General features: G+C 38.2%; 1 protein-coding gene across 2 annotated transcripts; it reads left to right on the forward strand.

Annotated features, from left to right (window-relative positions):
- Positions 1–6804: 6804 nt before the first annotated feature.
- SLC5A12 (solute carrier family 5 member 12) lies at positions 6805–20700 on the forward strand. 2 transcript variants are annotated; one of them, XM_088175254.1, is made up of 16 exons: positions 6805–7161; positions 9120–9185; positions 10202–10253; positions 11387–11454; positions 12427–12581; positions 13767–13907; positions 15251–15380; positions 15728–15816; positions 16687–16799; positions 17901–17968; positions 18314–18439; positions 18684–18770; positions 18995–19173; positions 19386–19489; positions 19719–19840; positions 20545–20700. In XM_088175254.1, the coding sequence occupies exons 1-16, from the start codon at positions 6805–6807 to the stop codon at positions 20698–20700; spliced, it is 2013 nt and encodes a 670-aa protein (XP_088031380.1). The 2 variants fall into 2 exon arrangements, with proteins under 2 accessions (XP_088031380.1, XP_014745294.1); XM_014889808.1 differs by lacking the exon at positions 18684–18770 and having other exon boundaries at positions 18314–18400.

Here is a 20700-nt window from a genome sequence, read left to right on the forward strand (position 1 = left end):
AAGATATTGTCTGCAGAAAAATGCACAAAAACTTATTGCCGTGTAGTAATATTGCACTCTATAGAAAGATAAGGATGTGAATACACAAGGAGACTGAAATTATATAGTCAAAACAAGATTGTTTCCTTTGAAGTACATTAAGAATGAAAAGTGAAAGTGATAAAATAAGTCAATAATTATTGAAGATTATTAATCTCCAAGTCCTACTAAAGAAGGTGTCCCTTTAATTCGGAATTTCTGTGATGTGGGAAAACATACTTTTTATAACACAAGTTCATTGGAGTGCATGAACCATCTTATCTGGGGGAAGCTGTCACCCTCTTTAGTGTTAAACATCTTCATTCCTCAGGGAGTGCCTGAACTTCTCCTTTATGTTTAGTAGGGTAACACACCAGTGAGTGAAGGTTTGTGATTCTCAGCTTTATTGTAACTAGGGATGCTCATTAAAACTGCTCATGAACAGCACAGACCCTCTGTATGGACCATTAACAGCAATTCTGTAAAGTACATATTATCTGTCTATCCCTAGAATTGCTGCCCAATGATTTCCAAATGCTTATTTTGCAGGATTAAGGTAGTATGTCTATAACTTATTAACAATTGAAGACCTAATCAGAGTATTTTGGTTTCTGAAGCTCTTAACAGCACAGAAGTAGTGAAGCACACATTACGTTTTCATTCTCCTAAAGTATGTTCTGCTTCTTTATTCTTAAATCACGTGCAGTGACATCTCAATCCCCTCTTTCCTTCCCAGCTGCTACTTTCTCCCCAAAGTGCTTTTTGATTCATGTATAGAGTGCTTTACTTTTGCTGTACCTTTTCCTCATTTTAAAACAAAGTAGAATTGCAATGCTGCTATTTTGTTCAGCCCTTGACTGCTGTCTTTTGCTGAGGTACAGTGGAATGCACAGCTGTTCCTTCTGTCAGTCCACAAGTTTTACAACCTCTTGGCTTGTTCAGCAAATAAAAAGAGATACCCAATTCAACAGCTTTATTCTGCAAAGCTGTAAGCCAAAGAGAAAATAAGTCAAGTTTTCTCAGAAATTAGTTATGTTTATTCATTGGTTATTAGTCAAGAGTAGTATTCCACTCTTCCCCTTAAGAATCTCAAACAGCCACTGCAGTATGAATTTCCCCAGTGCAGCCTAGCTCTGCCTTCCCTCTTTCAGTCTCCTTCTCTTGTCTCTGTCATGCTCAACCTCACGCGTACTCCTCTCCCTCACACAGTCTTCCATTAGCAAAGTCAGCAAAGAAACAGAGATGATCAAAGGACAGCCTTATATCCTTGGTCTCCACACCAGGAGCACAGCAGCCTTTCCAGCTTGTTCTGTTTCACAAGCAGATCTGCTGCAGCTGTTTCACACCTTCATCCCACTCTGATCTGTTATGAGCACTATTGCTTGGGCTATCCAGCTTGTGTTCTGGCTGCAATAGCCAATCATTTATTTTGGGTGATATTTGGATAGAAACATCTTTTTATATCATATCTATGCCATTTCTGGAAAATTATTCATTTGGTTATCTCTATTTTCCCCATAGACACTGTGGCAAATGCTTCTTGAAAGGTGGGACTGGGAAATGTCCCATCCTGCTTTGGAGCACTCCCCAGTTATGATGTCAGGACGTGATGTGTCTCATATTTGCTCTGCACTGATGTCTGTCCACTGGTGCATGTCTGTAGGTTTCAGAGGAAGATACTCCCTGGGCAGATGAGCAGTAAACTACTTTCCTATATCCTTTTCCCTCTACAATAAAATTCAAGGGAACTGAAGGACTGGTGCCAGCCCCACATGCTGGGTGGCCGGTGTGAACCTGTGGGAAGAGGCAGCTGGGAAGATGTGAGGATGGCTTGGGGCCTTGGGAAACTGCAGCCACAGAGGGACCCTCATCCACTGCAGTAGTGGAGGGATAAATTATAACTGACATATGATTTTAAGCTCATTTTTTTTCTTGATAATATGACAATTCAAAATTCTTCCCATGCAAATTTCTAGTTGTCTTTATAGAATAAAATCCAATTCTCGGTATAAATCATGCATTTTTCTCCTGAAAAATGCTCATAAAATGAACAATTGTGTTTGCAAGCAACTCCACAAACTTTGCATCCTACAATGAAAATAGAGGAAAGCAGGACTGGATGGGTCTTGACCACTGGCCGCAGGGGCCACCATGTGTCCTGATGTGACCTGGCACTTCCAGGGAAAAACAATCCCATGGGAAGGACTCTGTGTCCCTAGAGAATGATCTATTTTGAAACTCTAAGCAATACCTCCAGCTCCTCATACTACTGGACTATAATGATCTTTTTATAGATAAATGGGCATGACTTTCTGAGGAAAGAGTAATCATTAAAGAAGAACTTCTTAAGAAAAACCAAAGTCCACTCTCAAGGAAAGATAATAACCCCTAAGTTTAACAGGATTTCTGTAAGACACAGGTTTCAGTACATTTTTTTGGTCTAGAAATTTCATTTTCCTCAATAAACTAGTTATAATTTCTTTTTCACCTACCCAATCAAACGTGACTTAAATCTTCCAGTGCCCATTTCTATGAGTTTTTCACAGCTTGATATTGAAAAATAATGAAAAGGAATAAGAAAATAATTTAGTCATGTGTTAGGATACAGCAAAACAGTTGTTTATTATTTAGCAAAATAAATTATTCACAGAATTTATTCTATTATCTGCATTCTTAGAAGAAGAAAAATATCCTTCAGTACTGCACAGGTATTTATTTACCTGACAGTTGCACTTTAAATAATTTCTAGTGGAAAGCAATATACTAGATAGAGAAACTTTCTGACCTAGGTGTTAGAAATTCTTTCCTTAGAGAAATACATGTAATATTTTTTTAATAATAATATTTAGAGGCTATTGCTGTTTATGGATACTATTCAAAGTATGCAACCTGTGAGGATATTTTAATTTTGTAAGTTAAATCAAGTGTATTTTCTATGTATAGATCTAAGCATTTAGAGTAGCATCAACAAATGGATATCAACAAATGGATATCAAAATTTACATGCGACTTCACATTATGTCACATAATATCATTGTTATTATGACACATATTTATCACATCAGACAGATCTCAGACTCAAATACTGGACTTCAGCAACAAAATAAGTGCAGAAGATGCAAAAATTTTAAGTATTGTCAGAATTCAAAGTTAATTTTCTTTTTCTCAGTACTGGTGATCAGTCAGCCTTGGATCAAGGGTCAGGTCCTGGATCTGTTACACGTGACAAAGGGTGTCTAGCAGATGAACTCAGTTGAAGCCAGGGAAAACGTTCATGGTCTGATCATTGAGCATCAGACTACAGGATTCTAGGCTGGCCTCAGAAAACGACGACATCTATAATCTCAAACTGGCATTTACTCCAAACTGAAAGCTCTCATTGCAAGGAAAAAAAGAAGAAAAATGGAAAACAAGAGTGGAAAACACAGCTGTGATGGTGAGAGCAGCAGGCAGAGGCGTCTTCAGCTTCCTCTTAGGCAACTGCTCGTAAATATGCAAGGTGTAGCACGTACAGCATCACTTTTCTGCATATTAGGATAAGGATATTAGGTGCATCTTGCAAGTACTAGAAGAGATGCTCAACTCTCAAGCTAATAGAATGCTGAATTAAGATTTGTCTCTTTCCTAATCTCAAACTGAAAGATGCAATGGTATATATCCATTCACTCAAGCTGTCTCCTCTCTCCCTTAAAAGGCTGTTCTTTCATTCCTCACAATCAGGGGCCCAAAGGTACAGCAGTTCATGGAAAAGAGCATTCCTTGCAAGCTTTCCTGCCTGACTGCAGGAAGTCAGGCTGCAGCTCATTAGTCACACCCTTAACTTCGTTACCCTCAAGTACATTTTTCAGATGTTAAAAATGAGGCCTGAGATAGAATCTCAGATGCATACAGCCTGGAGTGGAAAAGTGAAACACTCAACTTGGAATTTCTTGTCAGATTCTTGGTCAGATATTGACAGAGGTATTGAATCTTCAAAAAGTGAAGGTTCTTCCTTGGATTATCCTGGCTGAAAATTAGTTTCACAAGAGTTTGCATAAATAAATTTCTAAAAAACCTTATTATTTCAGTGAAATAAAAATACTAATTATTCTCACATACAGAATAACATCATGACAGAATAACAAGTGTTTCCATACTATTTAATTTTTTTTTCTCCAGAAATTGTATTTCTAAGTGATTTTTTTTTCTATGTGAGATTTAGCCAAAATGGTTATTCTGAACAGCCCCATGACATGATGCTGAAAAAGTGTCAGAAGGCTATGGCATGATAAATACACAAATTTACAATTTTAGCTTGAATTTCAATTTGCTATTCCATTAGTTTTTTCCTACTTTATGTAAAATACTATCATTCAAAACATACCCACTTTTCTGCTAGAAAAAATATTCACAATTTTTAAAAAATTGCTGTGGGCTTATATTTATGCCAATATGAATTTTTTACACTGCATTTATTTTCCTAAAATGGTTATTACAAGGATCTTCCACTTACAGTTTCTTTGGTAACATGACTAGGAGAGAAACCTTCTGACTCAGATGATAATTTTCTTCACTTGCTTTATATTTTCATTTTTTATCCCCGGCTTCATAAACAGTTCTCCACCCTCTCAACTTTATGATGTCTTATTTACATAATGCAGTTCAGCAGCTCAAATTTAAGAAGAAATACCCTGAAGTGTAAGGGGTTTGCATCTTTTTGTGAATTCACTTGATGATATAAAATATCTATGGTTTTTCTGGTCAGCCCTACGAGCTGCATACAAACACCATTAAATTCCTGCCAGACTGGGTTGATGGTTGACCCCAGAAATTCCCTGTTGTAATGGCATAGCTTTTACCATTGCCAGAGACATTCATTAATAAGACCCTGTAGGTATGAAATAAAACATGCAGAAAATATCCATATCCATTCTTATAAGGAAAGAAGAGAAAAAAGCCCCTCTCAAAAGCAGAGGAATACTTGGCTTTTTTTTTGAGAGTATAATACTTTAAGGCATTTGGTCTGTACAAAAGAGAAATATTAACTAGTGATGGTTGTATACTTGGATAGGGTTGTATGAAAACTCTCAGAATGTTACCTATACTGACTCACTCTGATCCACATAATGGAAAGTGGTCCATTGCTTTCTCAGCTGGTTCCTCCACCTCACCACCCACAGGCTATGGGACACAATGATGTGCTACGGCAACTGCTACATCCATATCCTGGCTTTCATAGAGGGAAGGGTCACAGATCCCAAACCTATGCTTCATATTTTTAACTTATGTTGATTAAAAGTGTTTTCTCTATATTGCAGCAGTACCTTTAAAGAAGTATCTTTGCATATTGGTTTGAGTATTTTGTTTGTCTTTTTCAGTTCACATTCAGCAATAAAAGGGGACTTTCAACGCCCCCTTTCACACTCAGTCTCACTAACATCGACTATAAAATTGCACAATCTCTTCTGCACACATGGACAGAAATCCCTCTCCTAAGCAATGAATGGCAAGACTTCATGTGTGGACACACACTAAGTTGCTACTGACAAAGCAAGACTACCTCTATTTACTGATAGAAGGAGATGTAGGGGTCCAAGGTCTTAACCAAGACAAAGCTGAAGAGAAGGACTTCTGCTATTAAAAGCTCTCCCAGGTCACGTAATTCCTTTTTTAAAATTTATTTTCTTCACAATATACACTCCACCCTTCCTTTAGGGGTGTGACTACACACACTACCTCTCTGTACAAGTTAATCCTTCAGGATGACAATTCCGTGTTTCTTTGGAAAATGTATTGTTATGGCATTAATGAAGATAATATGAATATTCAATTATTTAAAACAAAAATAAAGAAGGATAACCTAATAATTGAATTTACAGAATTATGACAAAGAGATAGTTAAGATAAATGTTGCTGTTCAGTCTGGTTTACTATGATTCTCTAGTCCTGTAAGTCCAACAAAACTGTATATAGAGAAATAAAATAATTTCTCATGCGAATCCATAGAAGCTATATTGTCTTTAGTAGAAATCAGTTAAAAATTAGTTTCTAACTGAAATTCATCCTCAGACAATGCAGCACAAACCACACTTCCATTCATCTGGAGGCCCATTGGGTTTCCAGACACACCAAGGCTGGACTACAGGCGTGGGGGGAAGCACCACAATTTGCTTTAAACATTAAACCCTTCAGTTTCTTATGGCTGCCTTAAGTGCCAGAGATTCTACCAAGGAGCACACTTAGCATGTGAAAGGACAACTATAAAGCCTATTGCTGACATTCAAAATCAGTTTTTAACCATATGAAGAAATTGCTTCTCAGAAAATAAACTCACTAGTGAGACGACAGGTTTGTACACTGAACTTTCCTTCCTTTCTCTCTCCTTTATTTTTTTCTCTATTGCTCTCATTTTATTATTTAAAAATGCTGAGATGTTAGAAAAGAGTTGGGTGAAGTCAATGTGCCAGGCTAATATTTAACCTTAAATTTGCCCATCACAGATAAAAAGGGGATTGTATTACAGATTTCTCAGCTAAGTCCCTTATTTCAGCTTGCCTGGCAGAAGCACCCATAGTACTAGGGTCTAAGTGCATTCCTTCTTAACTCATCCTTAGCTACCTTTTCTTTAACTCCTCAGAACTGAAGTGGATTAGAGAAAGTCTTCTGGTTGAGCAGTCTTTCAGTTTATTGTTTGTCATTGCTGAGCTACAGATAAGCTTCAGCTTTGCTGTCAACAGAGTTAATCTGGTCAGAGCACCAGACATAGTAAACCAGAATCTTCCATCAGAGAATTATACAATTGGTGCAATGCCAAACTTTGTAGCTCCAGAAGTCAAAAAATTCGTGACTTGGGACTACGTTGTTTTTGCGGCATTATTTTTAGTCTCTGCCAGCATTGGAGTCTTTTTTGCAGTTAAAGAGAGGAAAAAGAAAACTTCAAAGGAATTTTTGGTGGGTGGTAGGCAGATGGCATGTGGACCCATAGCTTTTTCTCTTACATCAAGCTTCATGTCAGCAGTAACTGTCCTGGGGACACCCTCTGAAGTTTATCGCTATGGGGCATCCTTTGTGCTCTTCTTTCTTTCGTATACACTTGTCATAATTTTTACTGCTGAACTTTTTCTACCTGTTTTTTATAGATCTGGCATCACAAGCACTTATGAGGTAAGTAAAAATCATAAAATAAAGGCATTATTCTAGCATAACTAAGTATCATGCATGTATTTTTAGAGAAAAATCTGTGACAGAAAGCTTTCTGCAGTGTTTTGCAGAACAAATATATTGATATATTAATTATTTTTAGAAATCATTTGCATTATTCAAACTAGTTATTGTATTGTATAAGTTGAAATCAAAAGGGTCAGAGGTCCTTTTATGCACATATAGCACAGACAGCATATGGGTTTACACACAGCACCTAATTAAGTTACAGCTGGAAAATATTTAAGTGTATCCAAATGCTTCTGGTCCTTTGAGTATTCTGCTCTAGTTTAGAGAGACAGACTTTAAGAACAGCATTTAATACTATCCAATTCAAACTTAGTCTAGGTATGGTAATTTTGGCCAAGTTGCTATATCTAAATAGCTGAGGTGGGAGGAAGAGAAAGAAGGTGGCAGACCTGTTCGAAAAATAAAAAATAAAGAAGAAAAAAAGTCAGGGCTGGAGAATTATTTCAAGCATTCTCTAGGGAATGAAATTAATGACTTCTGAATTTTGTAGAGTTTTTGCCTCACATTTTCCCTGGAACACATTTTTTCCTTCATAATACAGTTCAGTAACAGCCCTTATAATCTGCACATCCTCAGGGCAGCTGCTGACCATTTGACTCATTTGGGATGGCCCCTTACTCACTTCAGTCAACCCCTCAAGTCTGATTGCTCCTCTCTGTGGGTAGTTTCAAGAATTAAGTTTAAGCAAGAATTGGATGATGAAACTAGGTTAGTTCACAAGGAAATTTCTGGTAATGGAAAGGCTGCTCATGCCCACTGAGCCCAAAACCAAGGAAGGTCTTTGGTCAAACAGATCTGCTTGGGTATTTGGAAATATTTTCAGGTCAGTGATGAGTAAAATTGACCATTGCTGCAAGTAGTTGCATTTTCTAGAAGGTTTTGATCTAATATCAGAGAATTAATTACTTTTATCATCTGAACCACTAAAAGTGTCATTGTAGACAGAGAGACCCTTCAAGCATGCTGGAAAGATGACTGTTTGCTTCATGAGTTATTTTTAGGAATAGGTCAAGTTACATAAACTAGCTATGTATTCATAGGGCAGACTGTGGGGTTTATTATGCAAGGAACACAAGACCAGCATGAGCAAAATGAAGAAAAAAGATGCTTTGGCAGTACAAAGTGCATAGCCTAGAGACTTGTAGAAGAGAGAAAACTTGTACAGCCCATACCTGGTGTCTGCTGGGGAGCACATGAGACTCTGGCCCAAGAAGACCCTCCCTACATGGAGGCTGCATTGGGCAGAGAGACGCTGCAGAGACCCCAGGTGGTGATTCAGCCTAAAAACCTGGGCATTTGGAACTGCTCACCCCTGCAGTTCTTTTGAAGGTGGCAATATTTCTCTATATCCTTGAACCTGGAAGTCCATATGATTCCCCTTCTTGCCTCTCCATATTGGTGATGTGCAGATTTGGCTTTAGACTGAGACAGAAGAAGTGGGAAAGCCAGCTTAGCTCCTGCACTAGGAAACTCCATGTTGCTGCTTCACCATTTGCTCCACCTCCACTTTTGTCACTACTGGAGTTGATGCTATTTCTGCTAGAGATGAGCTCAAGTTTCCTCATTGTATAGTTGGAATATATTTTCATTTGAAGTTTAAATTTCTTTGTAGTTCTTGGGATTTTCCAGTTATTCCTGGTACAAAGCAGGTATTGATTACTGCAACCCAATATAGAACTTCAAGTACATGGTGCAGATGAGAAGATTTCTTAAATGTGATTATCATTATGTCTAATGACAATCCTGCTTTTCTCGTTAACTACCCATAACAGCAGTGCCAGCTGCCAGTAAGTTTACTTTCATAGTAGGATGTTACTTAGGGCAAACAGAAGGGTAACATCTGGGTCACAGATGTTACATGTGCACTTTACTGAGATTACACTTTTTCCTAGTATTTGGAGTTAAGATTTAACAAGATTGTTCGTCTTGCTGCAACATTGATTTACATCCTACAGACGGTAAGATAACATGGACTCTTTTTAATGCTAATTTCACACAACATTGATTTTCACAGACTAGTCTCACATAGCAAATTTTTTATAATGAGATGTTTTAATGAGCACTCTCTTTTTTCTTAGTTTTTCACTTGAACTATGAATGCTAAAAAAGAAACCGTGATTACATTTTTAACTGTCTAACTTCCCTAACTTTTCTTGTTAAGTATTGAGAATGCCATTTCAGTTGTCTTTAACACTCGGATGTTGTGCTGTACTCTCACAGCATATTCTTGGTCTCATGATGTTCACTTGAAGCCTCTTTCTTCCCAAACAAGTGGATTTCTTTCTTGAGAAGCTGGTCAAGCTTTACTGGGTATGTTTAGTTACTCATTTATGACACTGAGGTGAATTATCCTATTTGAAAACTGTTGCACAAGGTATCCTGGGCAGATGCCCTGGTAGCAGCAGTCCCCTGATGGTCACTGTTATGACCATCTTGAAAGGCTACATTAGTTGTGTATTTAATGGAAAGATGGGATTTGATGGGAGATCAGGAGACATTTCCTTCTGCATTAATTCCATTTTAATAATTCCCAAACATTTGGCAATAGATCTGAATGCTTATTGAGTTTGAAGCTTTGTTTCTCCATCAGTTCTCTCAGATCTTATGTGTAAAGGATATTGAGTCAGTTACTTCAAAAGGGATTGAATGGAAAAATGAAAATTTAATTTCTATGATCAATGCAACTTTATTTCTGTATCACTATTTGTGTTTTATGGAGATACCCTTTTCCTATTTCATGAAGATATTTTGTCATCTATTTGTCTTAGCAGTAGAGAAATAAGTAATACAAAGATAAATAATGGTCCTTACCTCAGAAAGGAATTTAACACAAGATTTTAATTTTTAAGGGCTGAAACAGAAAGCCATATACAATACAAGCTGATCTAAAGAAACACCTAGACCTGGTATTTTGTTCTACTCTAAATACAAGTTTTATCACTGAGCATTCAAATCCATAATTTTTCTCCTTCAGATCCTTTACACAGGAATAGTGGTCTATGCTCCATCACTGGCACTCAACCAAGGTGAGTTCTTATGCTGCACTACACTGCTACCCCAAATACCAGCAGGATTGCTTGAGTAAATGAAGTAACAAAAATAAAGACAAAACCCCAACCCTCCTCAAAGGTTCTATAGGAATGTTTTTGCCTTCACCTTGTCGCTCTGTATTTCTGACTCCCCAGGTTCCTCTCACACCCAAACTTTAGCAGGAGCCTTGTGGCTGCTCTTCTACTCTCCTTTCCACTCAGAATCACCTGAAGAGATTTGAAGCAAACAATTTCCCAACATCCTGAAAAAGTTCACAGTACAAGCTGATGATCCAAGACCATACTCTGTACTTTGATCCCCCCATCCCTGTCTCTTGTATTCACGTTTCCATGGGCATAGCTCTTTTCCCCATTGCCAAGATGAATGCTGTTCTGTTGTCTGTCCCCAGACTTCTTCAATTAATATTTACAAACTAGGCATAGTGCATCCATCACCATAGATGGGATTTGTAATTTTACTGTCACAGGGCACAAGGAATCATCATGGCCCAAATCCAGATTTTACCAAAACTGATTGGGAAGAGATTGTGAGGCTCTTTCTATTCTTCATTATCTGAGTGGCATTCAGTCTGTTTGATCCCACCACTCACACAGCACCAAATTTTCTTCCTCTGCCATGCAGCTGAATTCCATGAAACCTTATGAAGCAAAATGAACACAGAAAGTTGTTTTAATGAAGCACATGTTAGCATTAAATCATTCTTAGATGCAGGTAATCAAATTTACTTAGGGATTGGGGTTTTTTTGTCTTAGGATTTTTGGGAATCTGTGAAGAACTTGATTTCTCAAGACAAAGTTTGGACTAAGAACAGAAGTGAAGTATTGCTTATAAAGCTCTGTCCCCTCAGACTGGCATTTTTGCTTTATGCAAGTATTCCTAAGTATTACTTTTGCTTGAAAGTTAGTTAATTTCAATTTGAAAGAAAACAACAATGCAAAACAGTATTCTACAAAACTTGAACAATCCAGCAAAGCTCCTAATAGACACAAAAGATTAAAATTAATAGTTACTCCTATCCTTCTAAAGCTAAAGGATTGTAGCTCTTCTACTACCTTCCAGATGACTTACATCCATTTCACTAACAATTTTGTTTTTCTTGGTTTCACAGTCACTGGATTTGATCTCTGGGGCTCTGTAGCTGCAACAGGAATTGTCTGCACTTTCTATTGCACTCTGGTATGTAACCAGGCATAACTGAACAGGTGGAACACAGACGGTTAATTCCACCATCCTTTAAACATGACAGACTATCAAAGAAGGATGGCTCCTGTGGAGAATACAGAGAGAATCTTCTACACTGTGTTATAAGGAAGTCTATTTGGAGGGAAAAAAAATCCTCTCTAATGCTCTGCTATATGTCCCTATGTTTAAACCAGACATCTTGAGACAGAGTCCAGACAAGGAGGCAATAAGCTTCGCCTCTCATCATTTGAGAAGATGATTCTTATCTTTTACAAATTATAGGCTGAAGAACCCTGTAATGAAAATTGTGCTCAAGAACAAAGCTCTAAGACCTGGGAAGGATAATCAACAGGTCAGAGAGCTTTACTTTTGAGTGGAAGCAACATGAGACTTCAAATTCCAAAATAGATATATTGTATAGATAATTGCAGTGAAGTAGCAGAGCCCTGGGACTCAGGACACAAACTAAATGCCATTCTCATTGCCACTAATGATTTTTTCAATATATCACTCCTCTCTTGTTGAAAACACTTATCATGTGCTCTAGTACTGATTTGATCAAATATGAAAGTAGCTATGGCAAACTTTCCAGAGCGATTATTCTTTGTTAGGCTAGTTGTGGACAACTGGGCTCTGAGAATGTATGGAGTCCTATGAGACGCAGGAACAGGCCAAAAGTCCCTAAGCTTTTGTTCCACACTATGAAATGTCTTTCAAATACATATAAAGGAGGCAGAAAAAAAGCATTTAACTGAAAGTCAGATATTCTCCTGTGCCTATGGACAAACTATTTAGGCTGTGAAATTTTCTGACCTGCAAAAATACATACTTTGTGGGAGAATGCAGAGCCCTGATTTGCTAGGTGCTGTACATACAGGTCAGAGTTGTCAAAATACAGAGTCTTTCAACATTTTTCAGTACTTGAGCAACAGGAGATTGGGGGTATACAGTTTCTCTTTGTTTTAGGGAGGATTAAAAGCTGTTGTCTGGACAGATGCATTTCAAATGATTGTTATGGTGGCTGGCTTCATGACAGTTTTGATTCGAGGAACTAGTCTGAATGGTGGATGGACCAAAGTCTGGGAAGATGCCCATGAAGGATCTCGGCTAAACATATTTGAGTAAGAAACAAATGATGCAAACCATTCCTTTCTGTATATTTAATGTTTAGAAACCATACCCTCAGTAAGCCAAAAATATACAGACTTCTTATTAAACAACCTTGGTGACTCCGAGAAGTCCATTCCTCATCTCTTCAGCTATTGGCAATGCATTTGACCTTTAGAAAAGCTTAACTCTTTCAAGAAATCAAAGATCTGCTCAACTGAAAGGGAGATTTGCCATTTTTCCTTGTGTTGCTACAAATAGAGGCCAATTATTCCTTCCAATTTTATACACAGAATATTCTGAGTTGGAAGGGATCCACAAGGATGAACAAGTCCAGCTCTTCAATAAACAGCCCATACAGGGATAAAACATGAAACCTTGATGCAGTTAGGACCATGTTCTTGTCAACTGGGCTAAACTCAGTGGAGAATTGTATGTATCTTTCATTTTCCATTCATAAAACTGACACTATGTTACTTGCACTCACCGCAGCAGCTCGCACTAGTGCAGCAGTGCACTGGGATAGAAATCTGATCTTCCTATGGCTGTTGGGGCATTTGATTAATCAAGGCAAGTCAGTGACAGAGTCCAGCAGCAAGGTCAAACGTTATCTCTGTCACGACCAAGATACTGAGAACTGCAATGATGACGCATTCGAGACAGAAAGATACAGTGGTACGAGAGAGATTTGCTGATTAACAGAATTTTTTGGTAGAAAAGATAACACAGCAGCTCAAACAATTTCTTGTAAAGGAAGTTACATCATAAGGATGTGTTTTTAAAAGTTTACTGGATTTTTTTAGAATTTGGTAAGCAAGCTTGTTCCTTACAGAAGACAGAGTCAGAGGCAGGATGGCTTTCTAGGTCTGCTACAATATACACGGATGTGATGTCTGAGCATAAGCACCCTTATAAATTTGATTAATCTCAATTAAGTGATCCTCTGACTAGGTCTGAATGATATTTGTTTATCCCGACTTGAAAACAATGTGTTCCAATAAAAAAGTAAAAAAACTTCCAAACCTGAACACATCAGATGTTGTCTATTCTGGAAAACAGTATTACCAATGCAGAATTTTTGATTCAGATGGTAGGACACGACAGATAGTTCTGAAAAAATCACCTACCTCTTGCTGGAAAAAAATATGTTTAAACGATGAACTAAATTGCTTCTTTCTTTCTTTCTTTCTTTCTTCTAGCTTTGATGTTGATCCTTTGAGACGACATACCTTCTGGACAATAGTTATTGGGGGAACATTTACATGGCTAGGACTCTATGGAGTCAATCAGTCCACAATACAGAGATGCATTTCCTGCAAATCGGAAAAGCATGCTAAACTGTAAGCTAACAGTCATTAACCTTTTCCTGCAATCAATCAAGAATTGCACTGTTTGTCAGCTATACCAAATAAACATTGGGATCCCATTAGGTAATAGTAAATTAATTTTACTCTGACAGTCTTACTACCTCTGGCTCAAAATTACTTAAGTATATGCAGAGGAAAAAGAAAAATATACTTTTGCAGCTTATCAATTTATGATCAGTCTGATAAACTAATCCTTCGAAGGAGAGTATGACAATAATGCCAACACAGAAGTTGTGCTACCTCCAACCTCACTGTAAAAATGTATCTATTGGAACTGTGTTCATGTTATACTGGGTTAAAAGTCATTATTGATTTAGTGAGGCACTACAGTACAAGGTATTACCTAAATAAAATTAAATTTTAATAATTTCTTAGAATTCTGCAGCATTAGAATAATCAGAATCAATGAAGAACAAAGTGAATCTTCACAATATAGATGTACAGGACTCCAGCTTGCTGCCTGCTTCAACTTCAGGAGTAGTATATGCATAGCTAGACATATTCTACTAAACAATCAGATTTTTTTCACACACTTAGGGCCAATTGCTTGCACATGTGGCTAAAGAATAAAGGTGATAATTTTTTCCAACAGTTAGCTTTTTTGCTGTCTGTAAACATATTAATTTTTCTGAAGGTCATGACTGTCTATATGAATTTATTCTGTAGAAAATTCAGTGTCTGAAAAAGAGTTAGAAGTCATGCCAGTGAGAACATCACTAGTAACAAGCTGGGTTAATCTTTGTTTCCCAGTAGCAGACTCTGAATTGGTCTTAGCAATAGATCTTGCACAAGATGATGTCTAAGCACGATGTGAGCTCTATAAAATCTGGCAGCTCTCAGAACCTGCAGGATTGCTGACCCACAGCCACACAATCTTCCTAGCAGATGCTGTCACCAACATGCATTTCATGGAATAGTTAAAAACAACCAAGACTGTTACTTTGCATAGTAACATTGGAAATAACATCCTATGTGCTCTAAAGGGAGGACAGCATCAGCATCTCCCAACAAGCAAAAATCTGTTCTTACATGGGACAGGAATGACAGATCCAGCACTGAGTGAAACCTATTTTGTGTAGAGGTTACTTTACTCTTCCAGCTCTATGGAGTTGCTTGGAAACTTTATCTTTGCCCTATAGCATAAGGATGGTGTACTTTTCCTTCTTCTTTATTTTTTAATCTTGCTTTGAATTATACCAGTTTAAATTACATAACCAGTTGAGATTATGGAATCTCTCAAGAAAGTTCAGAATAAATATCTTGTAACAACTTTTTTTATTTATCTTCCATAAAACAGTTTATCTCTTTTGCTCTAGGGCACTTTACCTGAATTTATTGGGACTTTGGACAGTCCTAGTGTGTGCGGTGTTTTGTGGATTGGTGATGTACTCTCATTACAGGAGTTGTGACCCATGGACTGCTGCTTTCATTTCAGCTCCTGATCAGGTACAGATGTCCATTACAATAATTAGGAGCTGCTTTGGGTTCAGATATTGCACATATCAGGACAGTTAACTTTTGTGCAATGCTCTATATCCTTTCAGCACTCAGGGACTAAGGTGAGTGCCAGATCAGGGCTACGACAGTATCTGTTCTGGCACTCCTGCAGTACTAATTCAATAGAGCATTTTTGCCAAAAGACATACCCTTTGCTCAAAATTTGAAACCATGTTATTCGGGAAAAGACAAGAATTTAGCAACATGCTCATAAGCATAAAATACTTCTCTTTTATTACCTAGAAAACTCAATTTTAATTAATTTCTTGTGTTCTCTTGTGCTTCTTCTATCCCAGCTCATGCCATACTTTGTTATGGACATTTTTTCTTCCATGCCAGGAGTTCCAGGACTGTTTGTCGCCTGTGCATTCAGTGGAACACTAAGGTTTGTGAATCACAATTGGCTTTTTATTTGTTTATGATAATTTCTTGAGGATCCAGAATGAGGTCAAAATATGAAACCCTAAGAAAAGCCCAGCTGTTTTTCTTAGATCATTCTAGGAGCAGTAGTTCTTTATTGAATTATGTTTTAAATATCTGGAGATATTTATAAGACATGTGGATGTGGCACTTAGGGACTTGGTTTAGTGGTGGACTTGACCGTGCTGGGTAAACAGTTGGACTTTGTGATCTTAGAGATCTTTTCCAACCTAAATTAAAGTCTAGCTCCACATCTCCAGTATCTTTTTATCCCAAATACATTTTAGAATTATGTTGTCAATACAGACAAAGTATAGAAAAACTGAGTTTAACTTCCCAAAATACTCTTGGGAGCTGCTCATGGTGAAACTGTCTTTACTTAACTGCCACAATATTATAGTCAGGGGTATAAATGTTTTCAGCAAGTCTATCTGGACTGTATTCACCAAAGATAATCTCACTCACCTACCTAAAAGAGTTGGGGCATTCATGGAGGACCAGGGTGGCACTAGTGGTGACTTGCACATCCTTCAATTTGCAAGGGAGTAATTCTGAAACATGTCTATATTTAAGGTCTTTGCAAACTTGTAAATCGAAGGGTCAGTTAGGATGTGTTTCTATCTTGTTCCATGCCATCACAAAGCAGAGCCCCCAGCAATTGCAGAAGTAGCAGAAACCTCCCCAGTTAAAGTAGCACATATGAAAAATGAATCATATCTCTATAGATCTTGGAGAGCATTAGTGCTGAAAAAGAGGAAGCATTTCTTCATAAATACAATTTGATTTCAGATTATATTGCTTCCTATTTGCTTACCATTCTTCTCCCTTTCTACAGCACAGTAGCTGCCAGCATCAATGCTTTAGCAACTGTTACCTTTGAAGACTTGATCAAGAAAGGTTTCCCAAATCTCTCCGAGAAGATGAGCACATGGATCAGCAAAGGCTTATGTGGGTACTCCAGATGAGATCCATTTCTTTAGCAGTAAAGGGCACTGCATAAAGAGACTCCCCCAGAAACACTTGTACTTTGGAAACCTCCACAGGAATGTAACACTATAAAACCTCAAGGAGAACTGATGCTTCAGTAGCATTAAGTATCAGCATCATATGACAGAGAAACAAATATAGACTAGCATTAACAACCACTACTCAAAATCATTGGAAAAGTTTGGTCTACTGACAATATTGGAAAACACTCTTCATAACACAGAAAGAATATTAATATAGTTATTACCACATGACTCTATTTATTTAGAATAATACAGTAAGTAATTTCTATTCAAACTTAGATTATTGCATAAGTAGGTTATTACACTTTTCAGAGAAAAAGTATGAAAACAGAAAAAGTAAAAAAACCCACCAAATGTCATTAACATATCAAGCATCCAACATAATTTTAATTTTTAGGATATTTGATACAATTATTGCAGTAAGATCATAACTCTTTTATAACTACCATAATACCACCATAAGAATTCTATTAAAGTTTGTAAATACCATGAAAGAGCCAAACCTAAATATTTTTTTATTTCTGTAACTGCTTCTAGTCTTCTTCATTCTTGTTTTTCTGCTTACTACTTAGTTTTTTCACTCTGGACCTAGAAAGATGATTTTTATGTCTGAAACCAAGGTGTGCTAGCATAGTGGTTTTGGATGGCTTTACTCAAGACTGCCTGCAGACAGAATTCCACCTATCATGAAGTTAAAATTGGTGTCAAGGGAAGAAAGCCATGCTGTTTTATCATTTCTCAACTCATTTATTAAATTAATTTAAAAGTGATATTTAAAGGCAACAGAAATATTTCCACATGAGGCATAACCTCTAAATTAATTTCATTGCTATTGTTCTACTTTGTAAGAAGTATCAATCAACCAAACACCCAATGAGGCCTCACACAAAACACTGCTGGGCATGTAATGGTCTACTCTAAACATCCAACAAGAAGTGCAAATTCCTCCATGCTGCCTGGTCATCTCAGACTCTGCTGAGCTAGAAACCATCCCCACTATTAACCAGCACTGACAACCTTGCTACCTTATCTTTCCCAGGTGTATTATATGGTGTCCTGTGCACTTCGATGGCTGCAGCAGCATCACTGCTGGGAGGAGTTGTGCAGGTATTTCTTGCTTCCAAAATGCAATTAATAGAATAGGAATGAACAGAAAATGAACTGAGCAAACAATGCTGCCAGCTCTCATGGCTGCTAGATTACCTAAACTATTTCTGTGGACATTTTGCTGAGAGGAATAAGTAGGAAAAAAAATCCTCTAACTCCTTCACTATTGAGTCACAGCTAGGAAACAATACTGAGTGTGATTCTCTCTTTAACTGGGCCCTGAAATCATTACTTATCCCTTCCCCCTCACCATTTTCCCACTGAAAATTGCAGACCAAAACCAGAATTGGGCATGCTTCTCCTCAGCTGCTGCCCTCATCTCCTCTTTCTTCTCTGCACCCACAGGCCTCCCTCTCCATCCACGGGATGTGTGGGGGACCAATGCTGGGATTATTTACTCTGGGAATTGTGTTTCCCTGTGCTAACTGGAAGGTAAGGAAACAAAAATCTGATCTAAAAGAAAATCTCTCGGTGTTTGGTGAAAACTCCATTTTGAGAATTGTTTGGGTCTTTGAGCTGCTTTTCAGATTTAGCGCCTGAGGATCTAAGATCTATTTATATATGCCTTTTCTCTGCCTAAATTTATCCTGATGAATTTAAGTCCACCCAACTGTGGAATAACTGGTGATTAGATTCACATGAGAGTTTTCTTAATTTTGTTTTGTTTTGTTTTCAAGTTTCATTAAGAAGAAAAAATTATTCTATACTTGCACAGAGTGATTTCAAAAGCTTTGCCTTCATTCTTTCACTCAATATACAACATGAGCTCATTCCATACTGCCCCATCAGGATTCCCATCAAGGTTAGCAGAAGTAAAACTAAAATCTGTACCACAGCTTTAATCACACTTCTGCTTCAACTTTTATAAATCAAAGGCACTAAAAGAACATGTTTTATATCTTAGTTGAGAGACAACAGAATTTATTTACGCCATAAACCATCATTACCTATTCGTGCCTAATTCACATTCACAGAAAAGCACTTTCCACATATCATCTTTAACAATATCTTTCTATACTTACCAAGGGTGCTCTCGGAGGCCTCTTAGCTGGGATCAGCTTGGCTTTTTGGGCTGGTACCGGCTCTTTCATTTACCCTGCACCACCAACAAAGTCCATCCCTCTGCAGCTGTCTACCCTCAACTGCACACTGGCTAACAGCACCGAGGCACTGGTAACACCAGCTCCCATGGTGGCTCCAGACAGGTACTTTTCCTACTGTTACCACTTCAGCCTACATTTTGCCAAGTGTGCCACCCCAGCCTGTAGCTGGGGTGCAGGCAGTAACCACAGAGCAGGCTGGGAGTGCAGACTGATGTCAGATGACACACCAACTGAAACATTTTGCTGGCACAGTCAGTCAACAACTTAAATGCAGCTGTTGCTTATCACTAGCTGCTTCTATCACCTCTTCACAGGCCTTTGCTGGCAGACACCTGGTACTCCATGTCCTACCTGTACTTCAGTGCCATCGGCTGCATGGGCTGTGTCATCACAGGGTTGTTGATAAGCTTTATAACAGGTTGGTGTTCTAAACATACATAGACACGTACGTATATATAAACAAACATGCTTTTGCATAAGCTGACTCAGATGTTAAAAAAGCTTTTAAAAAAGTCCAGTAGGTGACTTAAGACACAGACTCAGAAGAGGGAAGTGGGCTCTGATCCTATTCCTGCACCTCATGATCTGAAGTTCCCAAGCTATCCCAGCTATCCATAGACACACTTATTATTACTTTCTTTTTGCAGGACCTAGTAAAGGAGAAGACATCCCACCAGTGTTAATTAAGCCGGTGTGTAACCCGTTTTGCTTTTGGTCTAAAAGACTCAAAATATTCCTCTGGTGTGGTGTGCAGCACAACAGCCTGGAGGTGAGTACCTGAACCCAGTTAGGCCCTGCTGTGGCCCAGGAGCAGTGGGAACACCTGCATGTGCCTAGGTGACAGCAAGGGCTGAGCAGAGAACCAGCTAGCTTTCAACAGTTGTTTTAAATTATGAAAGGGATGCTGCATAAGCACCACAGACTGGAAATGAGATCAGCCAAACCCTGGCCAGCAATAAGTTACCTATTTTTCCCATTTCCATCAAAAATGGGGACTCAGGCTCTCCAAAAATAAACAGCCCTCGGGAAAGCCAGGACTTCATGAATCAGGGTCTGACCTCCCTTGTCCTGCTCCAGCAGCCGAGTAGGGACAAAACTGCACTTTACACACGAGACAGTTCAGCAAGATACTGCCTTCCAGAAGCTCAGAGAAAAAGACTTTAGCACTCCTATTCTGACGAAGCTCTCTTGCTGCTGCCATCCCCACCATCAGGGCCTCTGAGGCTTCTGCCCCTGGAGCAGCACCAGAGAGTAACAATCAGACAGTGCTGCACTCACCAGCATCTGAGATGCTCCTTTCGACCTCCACCTCCTCCACAGCAACTGGGCCAGCAATTCTTCAGGTGTCTCAAGGTTTTGTAGCTCATTAAAAAGGCATACAGAATTAACATCTTTCTTCTTAATCTTTCTTAATCAAAGGAAAAATGTAATGAATACAGGCTTCAACCTACAAGGGTATTTTCTTTTTTTCAGATGGACTTTGAGAAAAAACTGCCTAAAGTTGCTGCAAATAAAACTAGAACAGATTACACCAAGAATAATACCAACAAAGAAAATAGTCACCAGATCCGTGGTTACAATTCTGAGGAAAATTCATATACAAATATAAGCAGGGAATCTTGCCTCTAG

Source organism: Sturnus vulgaris, chromosome 18 (assembly GCF_052056855.1).
Source record: "Sturnus vulgaris isolate bStuVul1 chromosome 18, bStuVul1.hap1, whole genome shotgun sequence".
Classification (NCBI taxonomy): domain Eukaryota; kingdom Metazoa; phylum Chordata; class Aves; order Passeriformes; family Sturnidae; genus Sturnus; species Sturnus vulgaris.

What these genes read in the sequence shown, in the direction of transcription:
- SLC5A12 (XM_088175254.1), top strand. Translation starts at nt 6,805, where the DNA reads ATGCCAAACTTTGTAGCTCCAGAAGTCAAAAAATTCGTGACTTGGGAC. An exon ending in ATCACTGGCACTCAACCAAG is followed by an intron (nt 10,254 to 11,386) that starts GTGAGTTCTTAT and finishes TTGGTTTCACAG; the next exon opens with TCACTGGATTTGATCTCTGG. An exon ending in TGCAGCACAACAGCCTGGAG is followed by an intron (nt 19,841 to 20,544) that starts GTGAGTACCTGA and finishes TCTTTTTTTCAG; the next exon opens with ATGGACTTTGAGAAAAAACT.